A 16,789-nucleotide genomic window follows, 5' to 3' on the forward strand; every position below is an offset into this window, starting at 1 on the left:
TTGCAACTGTTGTTTAGCTTTTCCAAACTGGAAGTCGCGAACACCTACAAATATGACTCGCCTCTAAAACTGCCAGTAGTCGCAGCCATTACACATTATCGTTCAAGCGAATTACTGATCAGCATAAGTCTAGTCATCAAAATCACGAAGGAACGCACATGCAGCACAGGAAGAATGATTTCATCAGAGAAAAAGATTGTATTGTGTCAGTAAAAAACTAAAAGTAAAACATACCTGTAAGATTTAGCAAAACCAAAGATCTGAACTCCAAAAACTCCAATGTCGTAAGGAAACTTTTCAAGCGAATCTGCTGTTTAGCATGGCTAGAAAGCTGTCATTCTGGGCTTGGAGGTCAGCACGCTGTTGGTCTGTCATTTCGGTTGGAAAAGCGTTGACATCGGTGATCATACGGTCATAACCGGTTTGAATGTCAGTCTCGGCTTCAGTGTTGGCATCACCAGGATGGGTGTTAGCGACTGAAGGCTGAGGGGTGACAGGTTGAGGGGTGGTAGGCTGAGCTGCAGCAGGTTCAGGCGAAGTAGGTGGAGGTGCAGCAGGTTGAGGTGATGTAGGCGGAGGGGAACTAGGCGGAGTCTGAGGACTCAAGTGATCAACGAGGACACCCGGGCACAAACGACGAAGAGCCGTCGAAGCCGCAAGCGTATCAGCAGGAACCTGATCCTGCCGACCTTGAGAAATGGCGAATCGAGCTAGAAGATCAATATCTTGAGCCCACATGACCATGTAATCTGGGACATAGCCATGGCCGCTGCGGTACAGAGTTGGAATCAGACCTTCGGCGCAAGCTTGAGTTTTTGTGATTAGCGGAAGACCCAAAGTGAGGAACCTACCTTTGCGGATTTCTCTCAGGAAGTTGTCGATTTCGAGGACTTGAGGCAGGCGGATAATGTCATCGCGATTGAGAGCAGCGAACTGTGTTGCCAATTGGTGACTAACGAGGAACTCGGGGTAATTGCTAGTAGCGAGTTCGGTCGAAGGGTAGAGAACTTCCTGTAATCTCAAATTAGTGTACTCGTCAGCAGCCGGGGTCCAAGCGTTGATATCTTGGGTGTTGAAGTTGGGGGTAGAAGACCACATGAAGTAGGTTTGTGTACTGACCATCCTTAAGAAGGACTCTGGGTTCCACCTGTCTGCCCTTCCGCCTCTGATCCAGTATGTGTAAGCGCGAGCGCAGTGTAAAGCGAAGTCGACTGTGGTCGTGCCGGCAAATCTGATAACGTGTTGGACAAGATCTTCGGCATCGTGGAAAGCGACCCACCAAACTCTATCGCCAGTGATTCTGGAAGTCAGATGAAGGACGTAAGGGTAGGTACGGCAACTTTGGATCATCTCTTGTTGAAGGGCAATGTCCTCGGCATTCTGCAGCTCAGGACGAGGCTCAGGTAACCAAGCATCAAGCCAGGCGTACTGAGTCAACTCGAGGAGCAAATTGGGTTGAATTTGCTGATTGAACTGGTCAATTTGGCCTTGATCGCTCATCTTGTGATGATGTGATTCGACTGTTGGGGGTTGTGTGCTGGAGAGTGTTGTTGAAGTGACTAGAAGTTTGATTAGAGGGACATTAAGTATTCTTTTCCAGGTTCATGGTGATGATGGGTTGGGAAACGAAGAACAAAGAACATGTGTTGTATCTTCCTACAGACAACGAGATGAAGTTCGGAAAGACAAAGAAAAAACAATGGCCTTGTTCTCCAAACAAAGAATGGTGGTTTTGAGCGAAAGGCTCAGGTTTCTGAGAGCGATGGATCAGGCACTGTCTACTAGTCGCAATGGAATCAACTTCAATCTCCATAAGGGCACAAAAACAAAAATGATCACCGCAAGGAATCGAACACACAGCCAGCAAAAGGAGAAGGCGCCGACGCTACTACTCCCGATGCGTTAGCACAGGCTATTCCCCTCAGGCCAAACATCCTTTGGATTTCGGTGCTCCTGAGTGGGTGAAAGGGAGCAAATTGTTGATACCTATATGCTCTCGATTGCAAGTGAAGGATGTTTTCGGCTTGTTGATATATGTGCTTGTTTTGTGTCTCTTTCCTTGTTTTTCGTGATTGTCTCATATCTGCTCCCTGATCGCCTATAATCTCTTTCCAGTCACCATCACAAGGCAAGGTCTGTTCTGATGTTGGATGTATGCGCAGTTAAGTTCGAGATCTTGCCCTCTCGACATATCCTCCTCAGCAGCCCAATTGAGCTTATAGATGCATCTACATTGTCATTTCACTTATGATGAAGGCATTATGGCACCTCGCATGGAGACATTATTATACTTATAAATCAGTGCGAAGAGCTTACTTGTATTTGACTTTGCTATCAGTGCACGCATGCGCTCTCTTTGGATAATCCCAGCGTCACAAATGCACTCTACATTTTGACAGTCATGTCGAAGGTCTTGCTAGAGATTCGGTAGACACAAGTTGGTACGAGTTTCTGGCAGACCTGTTCATACAATCTAGTGGTGGGCAGGATCCATTGGTACATACAGATTGGAGTGGATGGAAAAGGAGTCAAAGTCATTTCAGAAGAACAAAAAGAGTTGTATTGAGTGATATAGTACAAAATGAAGAAGCACTTGCCGTGATGTGCACGAGTGTTCAAAAAGCGAATCTGTCGATCTTACCAAAGATGCGTACTTAGCCCAGAGGTCTTGGGATGGTTCTGGATAGCGGCTATTGCATTGTGCCGCTGAATTGTCAGTGAGGGGTCTAGGTTTGGCGGTGGCCACGGTGAACGTTTTGCCAGTGACGGCGGAGGTCTGAGCTTCGAGTGAGTCTCTTTCCGCAACCAGGGAAGTTACAAGCAAAGACTCTACGAGCGTCTAGAGGGACGTTGAGGTCGCGGTTCTCTACAGGGGTGTTGGAAGAAGTGGCAGCGGGAGTGGGAGCGGGAGGGTTGGCAGCAGGAGAATTGGCAGCAGGAGGGCTGGCAGCAGGAGGGTTGGCAGCAGGAGGGTTGGGAGCGGGTGTCGGCCCAGGGGTGGGCTCAGCAAACAAAGGAGGGTCTTCCCAGTCTACGGGCATCCAAAGCCGAGCTCTAGCAGTCTCGTCCATAAGTGCGTAGATTCCATTCTCCATGAAAGGAACTCCGGCTGGGGGAGTGTCATGGTCGAACATGACAATGTCTTCAATGTCGACAGGGTTTTCGCTGGGCATGTCGCCATCGGAGGACCATGCGATAGGAGGGGAGTATGCGATAGGAGCGTCATTCAAAGCATAGCTAGGAGCGTCAGCAAAGGTAGTAGTCTGTTCGGATGGGGGAGCGGGTACACCACTTTCGATGATCAATCGATTGTGCTCCTCTTGGGCGTCAAGCTGTTGTTGGTTCATCGTGTTTGTGTTTGGTGGTGCTTGGTGGTGTTTGTTGAAGGTTGTTGTTTGGAGAAGAAGAAGAGAGGAAGTCAGATGTCATGCAGGTATATAAATCTTCTATCATGCCATGTTGAATTCGTAGGATAGATCAGTGGTACTGCTTGGTACTGCTTGAGAACAAAGAAAGATGACATCGAACAATGTGTTGTGGAAGGTGATGAGCTCTGATGAGCGGTTCAGACAAAGCTTTGCCGATAAGTGTGAAAGAGACTATGTCGTTCAACCAAAAAATGGCATTGTCATGGCGTGTTTGAGCACAAGAACAATGGCCGGCAAGACTGAGAGACAAGGACTTGTGGAAGATTGTGAAAGAGATGCCGTTAGAAGACCTAGTAAGCCAATGCTGCCAGCATCGAAGACAGTCAGCGGGTTGAACATGTCATGGGTGTGGTGTTAGACCTTGAATAGACTAGAGAGGAAAGAGAGAGGTGAAAGATTGTGGCATGTGATTGGCGAGTCATGACGCAGGGTTCTTGTTTACGCCAAGCCCTCAAAGTCAACAGAAGCCGGGGTAAACAATAAATTGTCGAGCAGCCTTGATCCATCGCATCTGGAGACAGTCATAACACGACTAATCACATACAGCAAAATGCCAGGCGCAGACTTGATTGACTTTGAGGTCATCGAAGGACACAAAGAGAACATCCAGGCGCTTCCGAGTGGAAGATCAGCGAAAGCATTGGCAGCTCTGTACTCACCACCATTGACCAGTGGACAACAACAAGCCTCCTTCGCCAACGATGCACACTCGGATGTTCGCAAAGATTACGAAGAAGAACTCGCTCTGATCGAGGAAGCTGACGACCCGCTCGACATCTACGACCGCTACGTCAAATGGACCCTCGACACATACCCCTCAGCACAATCAACACCGCAGTCACAACTGCTACCTCTCCTAGAGCGCGCCACAAAGGTCTTCCTCTCATCACCACAATACAAGAACGACCCGCGTTACCTGAAGCTATGGCTCCACTACATTCGTTTCTTCTCAGACGCTCCGCGCGAGACCTTCGTCTTCCTCAACCGTCATGGAATCGCAGAGTCACTCGCGCTATACTATGAAGAGTTTGCTGCATGGCTCGAACAAGCGGGCAGATGGACACAAGCAGAGGAAGTATACGAGATGGGTATTCAGAAAGGCGCCACACCTGTTGCGCGCCTGACGAGGAAGTTCAACGAATTCCAACAACGCAACTCTGCTCGTCCTCAGGACGTCGCTGAACCTACAAGCCCTGCCCTTCCAGTCGCCCGCTCCGTACTTGGAGCAAAGGTCGATCCATTCGCTGCTGCCCTCGCAGCTACCACACCACAACAAGCAGCCAAACCTGCCGCAGCTAAGAAGCCGAAGGCTGGCAAGATGGCCATTTTCGCCGACGAAGCACCACAAGACCAGAGCGCATTCGGCACTCCTGGGGAGAAGAACGGCTGGGACAGCATCGAGTCCATTCAGAACAGGAAGAAGGAGAATGCCATTGCTCCCAAGCCCATGGCAGGCGAGACATTGAAGACGGGCAAGACAAACACGGGCGTGCAGAAGATGGCCATTTTCAGGGTAAGCTATCCACTCTCCAATCCTCCTGATATGTTCCAAATATTCACGAATGCAGGACTAACGGGCTGGCGTCGTTTTTGTGTATTCCAGTCATCTTCTACTGTACGACATGCATACGAATCAAGTAAACATGCTTCCCAACGAGTTATCAATCTGAAGACAGGTAGACCTGAATGTGTCTTTGTGAATCTTGAAGCCGTCTATCCTGACCCGACCGATCCCTCTGTTGAGTTTTGTTTCGAAGAACTAAGAGCTAGGCATCGTGGTTGGCTAGATCGTGACTGGGCTGCTGAGCGAAGGCAGGCGCAACCCATTGATCAAGCGCAGGAAAACAGCTCGATCAAGCAACAACCACAAAAGGAGCCGAAACGTGGTTTCGCCATCTTCCAGGACACATCTGCTGCCGAGAAGCAACAAGAAGCAGAACAAGAACGTCCGACGAGTCAGCGAGGCTTCCAAATCTTCCAAGACGACTCCGAGAACAAGAAGTCCCCTGCACACTCATCGCCTCTCACAATCGACACTTCTCTCAAGGTCGTGCCAGTCAAAGACGAGAATGACGAGAACAGACCCCCTTCCAAGGCCGATGTTGAGCTTGCAAAGAGAATGCGTCGTGAGGAACGTGCCAACAGGACTCGCAAGATCAAAGTCATGGATGTCGAGCATGTGCAGAAAGAGACTCAAACCATCAAGCTCAACCTGGACTCACCTTCTGGCAAGAAGCTCAGAAAGAAGAAGGTCGCCGAGCCTACCATGACCATCAACACGCGTGAAGCTATGGACGAGATCTACGGTATCTTCAGTCAGCCTGTTCAGACCACTGAGGAGAATGAAGCCGAAGACTCTGAGAGCGAAGAAGATAGCGACGACGATAGCGATGACGACTACAGCAGCGGCGGAGAAGATACAACTACTGGCCACATCTCTGGAGCTGGAAGCGATTACGGTGATGAGACACGAAGAGAAATCCTGGCTTCACAGCAACCATCCAAGGAAGAAACAACGGAAGACGCCGAAGAACAGGATGATGAAGACGACGACGATGAAGACAAGACCAATGTCAGCGCTTGGTCCGACTTCGATGAGAGCAAGCCTGTCACTGAGACTGCTGCAACTTCTGCACACTCCAAGGATACGGACGAGCTTTCAACACCGATTGACGAAGTACCTACACCACGTGATGGAGAGAACGAAGAGCCGAAAACGAGATATGTCCCAATACCTCCTGAGGGTTACGAACCCGTAAGGTCACAGTATAGGGACCCAGTCGTTGTCGCTCAAAACCGTTTGCCGTTCATGACACCCATAGTCGAGCACACCGAGTCTTCTATCGGCGCAGCAACCATCCGTGCAGAGTTGGAAAAGGGCTTCGCAGCCAAGACACCATCAAGACAAAATCACAGCAACGCCGACATTGAAGAGGAAGACGAGGACGAAGAAGACGACGATGAAGATGGTCTCATGAGCAGCCCCTTCCAAGTCCTCAGTGGCGCCGACCTCGAGAACAAACGCAAGATTCTGCAACCAATTCGCACAAAAACGACAAAGGGCATAGTATCCCTGAGCGAAGATGTTGCAGGAGCGTCGAAGCCAAAACCTCTCGCTCTTCGTCCTGCCACTACTGCGGAGCCAATCAACAAAGGCCCCATCATCAAAGATTCCCAGATCAATCCCGTAGATCCAGAAGTCCGCCAAACTATCTTGTCGCAAATTTACCCTCCATTGAGCTCATACGAGGGCTACCACGAACACAAGAATATCCAACACGCTCGCACGCCTGAGATTCGCAAATACTCGAAAGCCGTAGGGAAAGGCAAGACTGCAACAGAGAAGAGCGCTGCATCTCTGCCTCCCGCACCTGTGCTCAACTTCCAAAACTCTGCCAGCACATACACACTCAAACGCGAACTCGGCGCCGGTGCCTTCGCCCCTGTGTATCTGATCGAAAACAGCAATCCCTCCTCCACCTCTGTTGATGAAGATGACAATGACGAAAATGCACCAGTCATGGGTCAAGGCGCCTTTGCAGCAGTTCAACGCCACTCTCTCGAAGCATTGAAAATGGAAGATCCACCATCAGCCTGGGAATTCTACATGCTACGTCAAGTCCACCGCAGACTGGGAGTGTCACGAGCAACAGAATCAGTAATCCACGCCTACGAAATGCACATTTTCCGCGACGAAGGTTTCCTGATCGAAGAGTTCCGCGGCCAAGGCACGTTACTCGATCTCATCAACGTCGCTAGAGCAGAAGCAGGAGGAACCTTGGATGAAGCACTAGCCATGTTCTTCGCCGTAGAATTGATAAGAACGGTGGAAGCACTCCACTCCAAAGGACTCATCCACGGCGACTTGAAAGGCGACAACGTCCTCGTCCGCCTTGACGAAACACCCACATGGTCATCCTCCTACTCCCCCACCGGCAGCTCCGGCTGGAAATCCAAAGGCATATCCCTCATCGATTTCGGCCGCGGCATCGACATGAAAGTATTCTCCCCCGGCGTGCAATTCGTCGCGGATTGGGAAACTTCATCCGCCGATTGTGCAGAGATGCGCGAATTACGCCCTTGGACCTATCAAGTGGATTATCACGGATTAGCCGGCCTTTTGCATTCTTTGCTGTTTGGCAAATACATGTCCACGATCGCGGAAAAAGGACAAGGGTTGGGTGCCGCCGCTACGAAACATTATAGAATCAAAGAGGGGTTGAAAAGGTATTGGCAACAGGGGATTTGGTCGGAAGCGTTTGACCTGCTGTTGAATCCGGGAATGTATACTGCGCAAGAAGAAGGAGCGAGAATGCCGCTGTGTAAAGGGTTGAAAGGGTTAAGAGAGAGGATGGAAGGTTGGTTGGTGCAGAATTGTGATAAAGGGATTGGATTGAAGACGATGGTTAGGAAAATGGAAGAGGCGGTTAGGGCGAGGAAGAGATAGAGATAGAGGTGGTGTTATGTTTCTTCCAACATCATGAGCTGTGTTTTGGTGCTCATTTAGATCTTGAGTTTGGCGTTTAGAAAGGGGTTGGTGGTGTTTGGGGGTTTTGGAAATGATAGACATGTTTTTTCTCCCAAAGTTGTTGTTCTCTTTGTTCATGCTTTTCCTCGGCGTCTTTGTGATGGCCGAGTGGCTCGTATCCATCGTACCTTCTTCATCGTGCCTTCTCCATCGTGCCTTCTTCATCGTGCCTTCTTCATCGTGCCTTCTTCATCGTGCACCTCTTGGAGACATTCGCTTCGGCATCATCGGCCTCTCCTGACAGAAGGGTCTTGGCTCCCTATGTTAGTTGTGAAGCCTTCTATCAACCGTGGAGAGCAATGTCGTTTCGCAACAGTGTTCGGTGATAGAATTTTTGGTCATCAGAGCTATATATCGATTCAGGTCTTTTTGAGCCTGTAACGTGCTCATATTCTTATCGAGCTTTATATGAGCCTCGCCCATCTAAGCCATTGTGAAACAGAAATAAAAGCCTCTTTCCCTTCGTCGAAGCAAACGCCGTCTCGTATGCAGTCATGTCATAAAATGTCAAATCGCTTCTCTCCTGTCCGATGCAGTCAATTGAGCTCAAAGCTTAGAGGTCGCCCATCATGTCCTCATCCTGGTCAACATTCTGAGGAGCATCCCAGACGTCCATCGGGTCCTCGAAACCTTGAGCGCCAGCATTCTCAGCACGCTTGGTTCTGCGGGTGGCTTCGACATACTCCTTTTGCAAAGCGAGTTTGCGGTCGGCCTCGCGAACATGCTTGGCAAGCTGTTCGATACGGACAGACTTCTCCTTCAACAGGGCGTCTTGGTCGACAAGCGGTTGATTGGGGTTGTGTGAGAGGAAGCGGAGGACAGGTCGAGTGTCAGGACCGGTGATGGGTTGATGGAGCATGGCGTTGAGATGACCGTCACGGACCATGGTGCTGAGAAGAGTGGTAGTCGCAGGAGTGGTCAGGTTCAGATGAGCAGCGATGCCCTCGATGGGGAGAGCGGCGTAGGTCTTTTGCAGATCGATGACACGGTAGCGGCGCAACGATTCGGCGACCTGGTTGACAATGGCTGTGTTTCCGTCCTGTGAACAAGATTAGACTTGAGAATCAAGAAGCATCATTTGGCGCAAACATACATCGTCCCAAACCGCAGCGGCGGCAGCAACCTCAGCATCGAGGCGCAGAACATCACGCTTCTTGAAGACATCTGCGAGAACTTCGTAGGGCTTTGCTAGACTGGAATATGTCTTGATCATCTGAGTGTTGACCAGGCCTTTGGTAAAAGTAAGATAACCAGTGGATAGCAAGCTGACGAGGATGGACTTCTTGTAGGCCTCGACCATGATGGGTGTTGCGACATTCTGAGTGGGTGATGACAGAACGAGTTCGAGAAAGAGGCGAGCACGGTTGTAGCGACGCAGGCCAATGTAGATGTGTGCACCCAGCAGATAGTATTCATGAACGTCCGAGGCCGTGAGAGATGCTGAGATGTTTGAGGATTTTGTGATGAAGGTGGCACTGAGGTCATGGTAGGCGCATGGGAGACGGTCGTCGACATGCTTCTGAGGGTCCGATGGGAAGTTGTAGATATCCTTGTCAAGAACAGGCAGAGCCTGGCGAGGGAGGCCAGCTGCCAGGCAGACTCGCAATAAGAGGAGGTGGTTGGATGTGAGGGTGCTAGACTCGGGGTCTAGGCGGAGGATGGCGGTTGCGATGTAGGGAATGACCGACGCCTGCGACGGGAGGTTAGTCAAGGGCAGCAGCAAGGCGAGGATTCGAGAGGCGTGTACATCTCTGGAGTGGTCATAGTAGTTGGCGAGCCAGATGAGGAGCTGCTGCAGCTCAGGACCGACATAGCGAGCCTGGATGGGATCAAAGTTGTCGACGAAGCTGGCAATCAGCGCCACTTGTTGCGCCAGCACTGCCTGTTGGGCGTATGCGAGGAGCACTGCGAGGTAGGCGATTGTATTACGAGTGGGATCCAGTAGCTATCAGACCATGTCAGTCGCATCCATGTGCTATCATCAAGAGGCGACTCACATCAACCAAGGCCTTTCCCTGTACCTGTTGCGGCACATCTTGGGGCTTGAGCGATCTGATGTACTTGACAAGCTTACGCAGACTTGCGTCGCACTTCTCATCTTCCAGACGTACGCCTTTGCCGTCGACCAGGGGATCCGATGCCAGATTGCTCACAATGTTAGCCATCTTGTGCGACGTGTGTTGCTGTTTAGGCTGTCGATGGATGCATAGACAGAAGCACATGCGAGCCGATGACGATGGTCCGGTGCATGGGGTCCGAGCTTCCTTGTCTCTTTATGCTCAATTATGCAACTCGCCCTTGATCTTTCACTCCTGCCTCGCATCAATGTCTACCTAACGTCGCCTTCACTTGCTGGAGCTGTTCTTCCACACTCTGATGCTTCCGTCCAGCCCACAAGTCGCCACCAATGAGCTGTCTGGGTTGCTATCCACTCCAAGCACAACCCCTTGATGCCCTGTCAAGACCTGCAACACCTTCTTCGTATTGACATCCCATATCATCGCCTTGCCCTCTTCATCGCCACACATGGCAAACGCCCATTCCTCTCCATCCTCCTGCTCACTCACGTATGTACCGAAACACGCATTGATGCTGTATTTCTGGTTCTTGTGTCCTTGATATGTCTTGATGCATCGGCCCTCCACATATTTCCACAATCGCACGCTTGAATCGAGTGTTGCCGCAAGCACGAATTTACCGTTGGGTGAGAAGCGTACTGATGTTACCGGTGCGTTGTCTTCGTGAACCAGCGTCTTCAGACACTGTCCCGTGTTGGAATCCCATATTCGGCTAGTAGTCATGTCAGCCGTTTCAATCTTCTCGTACCCTTCACATTTACAACTTACATCAAACCGTCGCTTGAGCATGATGCGACCAAGGTACCATCCCGCACGAAATCGACACCAGACACAGGGTCGGAATGAGCAGGTAGCGACCTCATGACTCTTGCCGTCCGTACATCCCATAGGAAGACTGCTTCATCGTAGGATCCGCTGACCAGCATATTGCCTTTCGGCGAGAAGGCGATGCTGTATACGTAGTTGTGGTGACCAGTCAAAGCTGTCGGCATGCATTTTCCCTGTTCCGGTAATCAGCCTTGCTCTTGCGCCTCACGGTGTGTTTGTCGCATACCGTCCTGACATCCCAAAGCCTAATTGATTTGTCGTCGGAACCCGATGCGAGCACAATCGAGTCGGGAGCCCATGATATGGTGGAGACGCCGGCAAGGTGACCTTCGAGAGTGTGTACCAGGGTTCCCGTTTGCGCATTCCAAACTTTGATGGTGCAGTCGGCGGCTGGGACCCATGTCAGTTGGGCTCGTTGTGTGTCTTGTACGTGTCGGATGGCTCACAGCAGCTAGCGATCCATTTGCCATTCGGCGAGAATCTCACGGCAGCAACGCCTCTCTTGTGACCTTTCAGAGTCATGTATGGTTTGTAATGTATACCGGCGGGTCGCGAGTCTGTTGTTTGATCTCGGTCGCGTGGAGTTTGTGAATTGCTGTCGAGAGCTCTTTCTGCACCATCCGACTCGTCTTCGAAGGCGTATCCATTCTCTGCGTCTGTCGCGGGCTCCGTGTCGGGCTTGTTGTCGTTCTCCTCGGATGATTGTGGTGAGTCTGAACTCAGTCGTCTTCGCTTTGGCGATCGCTCTGGGCCTAGGACGTCTTCCATCAGGTCTTGCACCTGGTCGGCGATGCTCATTGTGCGCAGCAGTGGCGGTGTCGTATGTCTTAGACTCAAGGAAAAGTGATGCGACAGAATGCGACCAGAGTTACAACGATTGCGAAGTTTGGCTTTCACATGCGAATGTTTGTCCCTGTCCAAAAAGCCGATTCATGACATCAGAATTCGACACGTCTCAATCGCAATTTACTCCTGACAATTTCCGCTCTTTCTCTTCAATTTTGTACAACATTGAATATGGAGTCCACACGACAGACATCAGAGCTTCCGAGCTCGATACGCGTCCTCACGCTCAACTGCTGGGGTCTTAAGTTCATCTCCAAGTACCGTCATGAGCGTCTGGTCGAGATCGGCAACCACCTCGCAAAGCTATCGCCTGCCCCCGAGATTGTAGGACTACAGGAATGCTGGACTCAGAAAGATTATCTCGCTATTCGTGAAAGGACAAAGCACTTTTTGCCCTATGGCAAGTTCTATTGGAGCGGCATCTTTGGCGGCGGTCTTGCTATCCTGTCCAAATGGCCCATTGAAGAGAGCACCATGGTGAGATATCCACTCAACGGTCGCCCTGCTGCCTTCTTCCGCGGCGATTGGTATGTCGGAAAGGGTGTTGCTTGTGCGCGTATTCGTCTTGGACCTGCAAAGAAAGACGTCGTTGAAGTCTTCACCACACACCTACACGCCCCTTACGAAGCCGAACCGAACGATTCTTACATCTGCCACCGTACTGCACAAGCCTGGGAGATTGCGAAACTCATGCGCGGTGCCGCTGAGAGAGGCCATCTCGTCCTCGGTCTGGGTGACTTCAACATGATCCCTTTGTCTCTGGCACACCGCTTGATTGAAGCTCACTCCCCAGTCAAGGACGTATGGAGAGTCTTGCATCCCGATTCCGCAATTGGAGCTGCAATAAACGAAGCAGAAAAGGCAAGAGGAAGGCCAGTCCCATCATCCGATGAATGTCTGAAAGAGCACGGAACCACATGCGACCACAGATACAACACATGGCGCTGGAACAAAGGCGACAAGAAGAAGCTGTTGAAAAAGAAGGAGGACACCTACATCGATGGTTCCGAACCAGATCACAGAGCCAAGCGTCTGGATTACATCTTCTTCGGCGGCGACGCAGAAGGCCCAGCATCACAATGGAGCATCGACAGCGTCAACGTAGGAGCAACAGAACGACATCCAACACTGCTCTGCTCCCTCTCCGATCACTTCTCCGTCGAAACAACGCTCACACGCTCAAACCATCCTACAAACACATTGCCTCAATCGACTACCTTCCTCCCCATAGAAACCTACGACCAGATCCTCGCCATGGTGCACAAGTACGACGCACGCGAACGCAAACAACGCAGATACCGTCTTTACCACTTCGGTTTAGAAATAGTCATCGCAATTGGCTGCTTCATAGCAGTCTGGTGGTCACCACGCAACTTCGTAGCATTCCTCCTCATGCTGCTAAGCACATTGGGTCTCTCAGCAGGCGTCATCGACGGCTTGATGGGAGGACTCTTCGTAGGAAGCGAGTTGCGCGCACTCCGAGAGTTTGAATGGGAGATTACGAATGCCAGAAACATGGCTCTTGCCGCTCAAGAGGCTTTGTTGAAGTAGGATGATGATGATCGTCTTCTTGATGAGCTACTAAGGTTCATCGGCATGGTGTCTTGTGGGTTTCGTTGTTCGCTTTCTCGATGATGGTCGATTCTCGATGGCGCTTTACTGTATATATCTATTCTCCCGTTCGTTCGCCTATTTTACACGACGGAGCAAGGCACCGAAAAGCATAAATAATAATAATAATTCTTGAAGGATTTCCTTGAAGCGAGAGAGGGCAGAAAATGCCTCGTTCCTTTCCTACACTGATCTGATTTGATCTTCTGGTTTCATCGATCCCTCTTCGCTGCTTCTGGGTCTTGCATTTTTCCTCTTCTTCCATGTCTTTCCATGCAAGTCACAGCAACAGATGTTTGGGTGAAATTACTCTGCATGAAAATGATACGCAAGTTGTTGAGCATGCCGTCCGTATTTTTTTCTCGCAAGCCACTCGTGTTCCAGTCCCTCGCACCTTTCCCTCTGCCTCCCCGTTCTGTACCGTCAATCGCATGCTCAAAACTCGGGAATATCATCACCACACATGCAGCCTGCTTACTGGTCTGTTTGAGCTTCTGAAGCTTGAAGCTTCATTCTCGAACTACACATAACGGCTTTCTCGCGTAGAATTTTATCATCTCATCGCTTAAGGTATGGAGTTTGCATTTTCTCTAACAACTTTATTCTTGTTGCCGTCGACTCCGAGTAGGTAAGCTGCTGGACCCGCTGTCTGGCGAAAAAGGCTTGGGGGCCGTTCGAGGAAGTTCGGTACAAAGGTGGAGTTTTGGTGGAGAGCTTCGGTGGAGAACAGCAGGTGCACATGGAGCATAAAGTCTTTCGAGACGTGCGGCGTATCAATTTCGTTATACGTGGACATAAATAGTATTATTATTTATATGTTCTGGAAGTAATGGACAGATGTCAAACGTTCATGTGCAGTAGTTAGTCCCTTTACATACAAGCAGAGAAAACCTTCACTCTACTACAAAAAGCGTCTAGTGAGGTGGGCGTGTGTCAAAAAAAACTCCTGCAATGCATGTTTGAAGAGCAAAGCAGCAAAGCAAAGGCCCTCAAGCATGTGTCAAAGTGAAAACCAAAGCACCCGTGCTTCGTTCCTCCGACATCACCATATCACATCTTATCACTTATCACACGTTGCTCCCATATCAACAGGGCAAAGGGAGCGAAAAGAGGCGTACTTCGAGCGAGAGAGAGCACGCATTATTGCCATGCCACTACTACCCTACCCTTTGGTGGATCGACGCAGAGCAATTTATTAAATTGATTCACGGTGCTCCTTGCTCTGCTCTCTGCCCACGGGCGCTCCGTCTCCGAGCTTTTTTGTTAGGTGCTTCGTGTTTTCTCCTTGACGTGCATACGCAAGCAAGAGGAGGGAAGGAAAAATCCCGCAAACACATCCTTCTCCCCGATCTCACTGCCCCAAAGACCATGACTCTCCTGGTCCTTTTAGATTAATTTATTGGGACTAGATGATGGAGTTGTTGTAGATAGGCCAAAAGAAGGGTTGCCTGGGGGCAGAGAGAGAGAACCTGAGACATTGATGGAGATGTAGTATATTGAAACCCGTGTCAGGATATCGGAGGCAGGTAAAAATGAGAGGGCACTTTATCTAGGTTCCCCGGAGCAAAGGGACGTCGTTCATCGTCGTCAATCGTGACAGCGGTCGGTGGTCGATGAGTCGTTCGTCAAAAAAAAAAGTCGACGCCGTCGTTTCCCTGTGCCGCAGTCTCGGGCAGAGACGGCGTGTCAATGTTTAGTCGGTCGTGCGAATCATGAGATCCTCCGGATAACAAGAGACGAAAATGGCTGACGATGGTGCAAAGTAAAACAGATTGCTCGTCGAAGGGGACCTGGAATTATTGACATGGGTGGTGCGCGAGCAAATGCAGGTACGGAAAAGTGTACAAAATGACTTTTTGTACGAGGATAGGCTTATCCAGGTGATTGGGAGTCGCACAAAGCAACAGACTCGAGTAGTGTGACATAGGGCCTCTGACGTGCCTGAAGATCGAAAAGCTGATCGTGTACATGGGTGGTAAATATGGTTCCTCAATATTTTCGCTCACTCCAAAACTATTGGAAGTCTTTCTGTGACGCTGCATGAGGTTGAACAGGTTCAGCTGTATTTATCAAGATCTTGCCCTTGCTTTCTGTCTCTATTCGGCATGCGCTGTGAGGACAAGGTACTTGGATCTTGCATAAAACGGTTCTTCTACGATGTGTGAGCAGAAACGGGTTCGCATGGGTCGCTCAGCATGAGCCCTCGATAACGGGGTTGCATGTGTTGAACGACATTGAGCCTCCACTCAGCTCCGCCTTCTACCATTGGTTTACGTGTGTGTTCTAACACTTCATCTGTGGAATCGTGTCTACGGGCGTATCTCTGCACGTTCGGCAGTCTAGACAATCACATAAAACGCCATGAGCCTGGCGAGAAGGATCAAGACCCTCTTCTCTTTTGAAGGCGTTTGTCAAAGACCGCTCTGTCACCCCTCATGGCGTTCCTTTCCCTTGTTTGTGGAGGGAAACTCTCAATCACTGTCCCGCTGCCGCAACAAGCCACCATCAACCGAACATTTGCCAACAAGTGCGGAAACTTGTTACGGCGCAGCCGCCCCAGCACGGGAGTAAACGAGCAAAATAGAGGCACGACGCGGCAAGACAGACGAAAGTACAGAACCAACACTTTTCCTTGAACCGTGAACGGAAAGATGGGGATCTTCACTCGATGCAACAGAAACAGCAAACCGCGGACCTATTTGCTTGCTGTAGGTGTTCAATAGGCCGAGCAGCGTTGGGACTCGGGGAAACTCTCCTACTGCATTTCCAATATTGCCTGACGTGTAACACCACGGACGTGCATGTCTGCTGTTGATGATGCTTTTCTGCGGGTGGAAAAAACGAAACATCTGCTGCTTGTTGGCGTGTCGCTGGCTTCTTGAGGATGGTCTTCCCAGAGCTCTGGGGCGGAAGGCGCTTGTCGGCTGTCGTGGCCCAGTCCGCGCCCGTAAATTGCTGCTTGTCTGGTTGGCTACTGTAGTGGCATGGAGAATCAATCTCGTCAGGCAAGCAGGACACGTCGACCGAGTACCTTTTGTGTATCGATCGAGGGCTTGGGAGTTGGGACAAAAGAAGAAGGTTCAATGCTTCTCGCCTTTTTGTGTGGGATTCTCGTCCGAGATTGAGACGACGATGGTTGTCCTGCCATTGCATTGTGAACCCTAGGCACGTAGGATGCCTTATCAGATCAGAGGTTTCAGTACGATGCCTGGTTGGACGTGGCAGTTGAGTACCGCAGTCCGAGTAGGGGATAATATGAGATTGCGAGTCCATACTCACTGACACCTGTCCTGCTCTGATCTTGCCTGTAACTAGTAATGCATCTTCGCACCTCTGTGTACAAGCATAAGCCGGTGGATCTCAGAGTGACACCAACAAAGCCAACTCGCCCGGCTCGCTTTCCCGTTCGCTGCAGCGGAGTAGGGTGCATGTGGGCGTGAGAACCGTGCACTCGGCATGGACTCCAGAGT

At 50.5% G+C, this 16,789-nt stretch overlaps 7 protein-coding genes across 7 annotated transcripts; 2 read left to right on the plus strand and 5 right to left on the minus strand.

Moving 5' to 3' along the window:
* Nucleotides 1-242: 242 nt before the first annotated feature.
* On the minus strand, nucleotides 243-798 carry M438DRAFT_341592 (uncharacterized protein). The gene has a single exon (XM_029904533.1). It carries the CDS (start codon nucleotides 742-744, stop codon nucleotides 298-300), a length of 447 nt encoding a protein of 148 aa, XP_029766055.1. The 5' UTR covers nucleotides 745-798; the 3' UTR covers nucleotides 243-297.
* A 1,928-nt stretch (nucleotides 799-2,726) lies between these two features.
* M438DRAFT_361308 (uncharacterized protein) lies at nucleotides 2,727-3,347 on the minus strand (the record flags this gene model as incomplete). The annotated part of the gene is made up of 1 exon (XM_029907502.1): nucleotides 2,727-3,347. The coding sequence occupies one exon, from the start codon at nucleotides 3,345-3,347 to the stop codon at nucleotides 2,727-2,729; it is 621 nt and encodes a 206-aa protein (XP_029766056.1).
* A 587-nt stretch (nucleotides 3,348-3,934) lies between these two features.
* On the plus strand, nucleotides 3,935-8,187 carry M438DRAFT_341593 (uncharacterized protein). Its single transcript, XM_029904534.1, has 2 exons — nucleotides 3,935-4,941; nucleotides 5,032-8,187. The coding sequence occupies exons 1-2, from the start codon at nucleotides 3,979-3,981 to the stop codon at nucleotides 7,873-7,875; spliced, it is 3,807 nt and encodes a 1,268-aa protein (XP_029766057.1). The 5' UTR covers nucleotides 3,935-3,978; the 3' UTR covers nucleotides 7,876-8,187.
* Nucleotides 8,188-8,509: 322 nt separating this feature from the next.
* On the minus strand, nucleotides 8,510-10,121 carry M438DRAFT_330841 (uncharacterized protein; the record flags this gene model as incomplete). The annotated part of the gene is made up of 4 exons (XM_029903356.1): nucleotides 8,510-8,995; nucleotides 9,050-9,646; nucleotides 9,704-9,901; nucleotides 9,954-10,121. 4 exons carry the CDS (start codon nucleotides 10,119-10,121, stop codon nucleotides 8,510-8,512), a joined length of 1,449 nt encoding a protein of 482 aa, XP_029766058.1.
* Nucleotides 10,122-10,301: 180 nt separating this feature from the next.
* M438DRAFT_370940 (WD40 repeat protein) lies at nucleotides 10,302-11,384 on the minus strand (the record flags this gene model as incomplete). Its single annotated transcript, XM_029908223.1, has 4 exons — nucleotides 10,302-10,746; nucleotides 10,803-11,035; nucleotides 11,089-11,252; nucleotides 11,309-11,384. 4 exons carry the CDS (start codon nucleotides 11,382-11,384, stop codon nucleotides 10,302-10,304), a joined length of 918 nt encoding a protein of 305 aa, XP_029766059.1.
* A 495-nt stretch (nucleotides 11,385-11,879) lies between these two features.
* M438DRAFT_370941 (sphingomyelinase family protein) lies at nucleotides 11,880-13,259 on the plus strand (the record flags this gene model as incomplete). The annotated part of the gene is made up of 1 exon (XM_029908224.1): nucleotides 11,880-13,259. One exon carries the CDS (start codon nucleotides 11,880-11,882, stop codon nucleotides 13,257-13,259), a length of 1,380 nt encoding a protein of 459 aa, XP_029766060.1.
* Nucleotides 13,260-15,835: 2,576 nt separating this feature from the next.
* M438DRAFT_341597 (uncharacterized protein) lies at nucleotides 15,836-16,628 on the minus strand. Its single transcript, XM_029904535.1, has one exon. The coding sequence runs from the start codon at nucleotides 16,590-16,592 to the stop codon at nucleotides 15,981-15,983; it is 612 nt and encodes a 203-aa protein (XP_029766061.1). The 5' UTR covers nucleotides 16,593-16,628; the 3' UTR covers nucleotides 15,836-15,980.
* Between the last annotated feature and the right edge of the window lie 161 nt (nucleotides 16,629-16,789).

This window comes from Aureobasidium pullulans, assembly GCF_000721785.1.
Source record: "Aureobasidium pullulans EXF-150 unplaced genomic scaffold scaffold_1, whole genome shotgun sequence".
Classification (NCBI taxonomy): domain Eukaryota; kingdom Fungi; phylum Ascomycota; class Dothideomycetes; order Dothideales; family Saccotheciaceae; genus Aureobasidium; species Aureobasidium pullulans.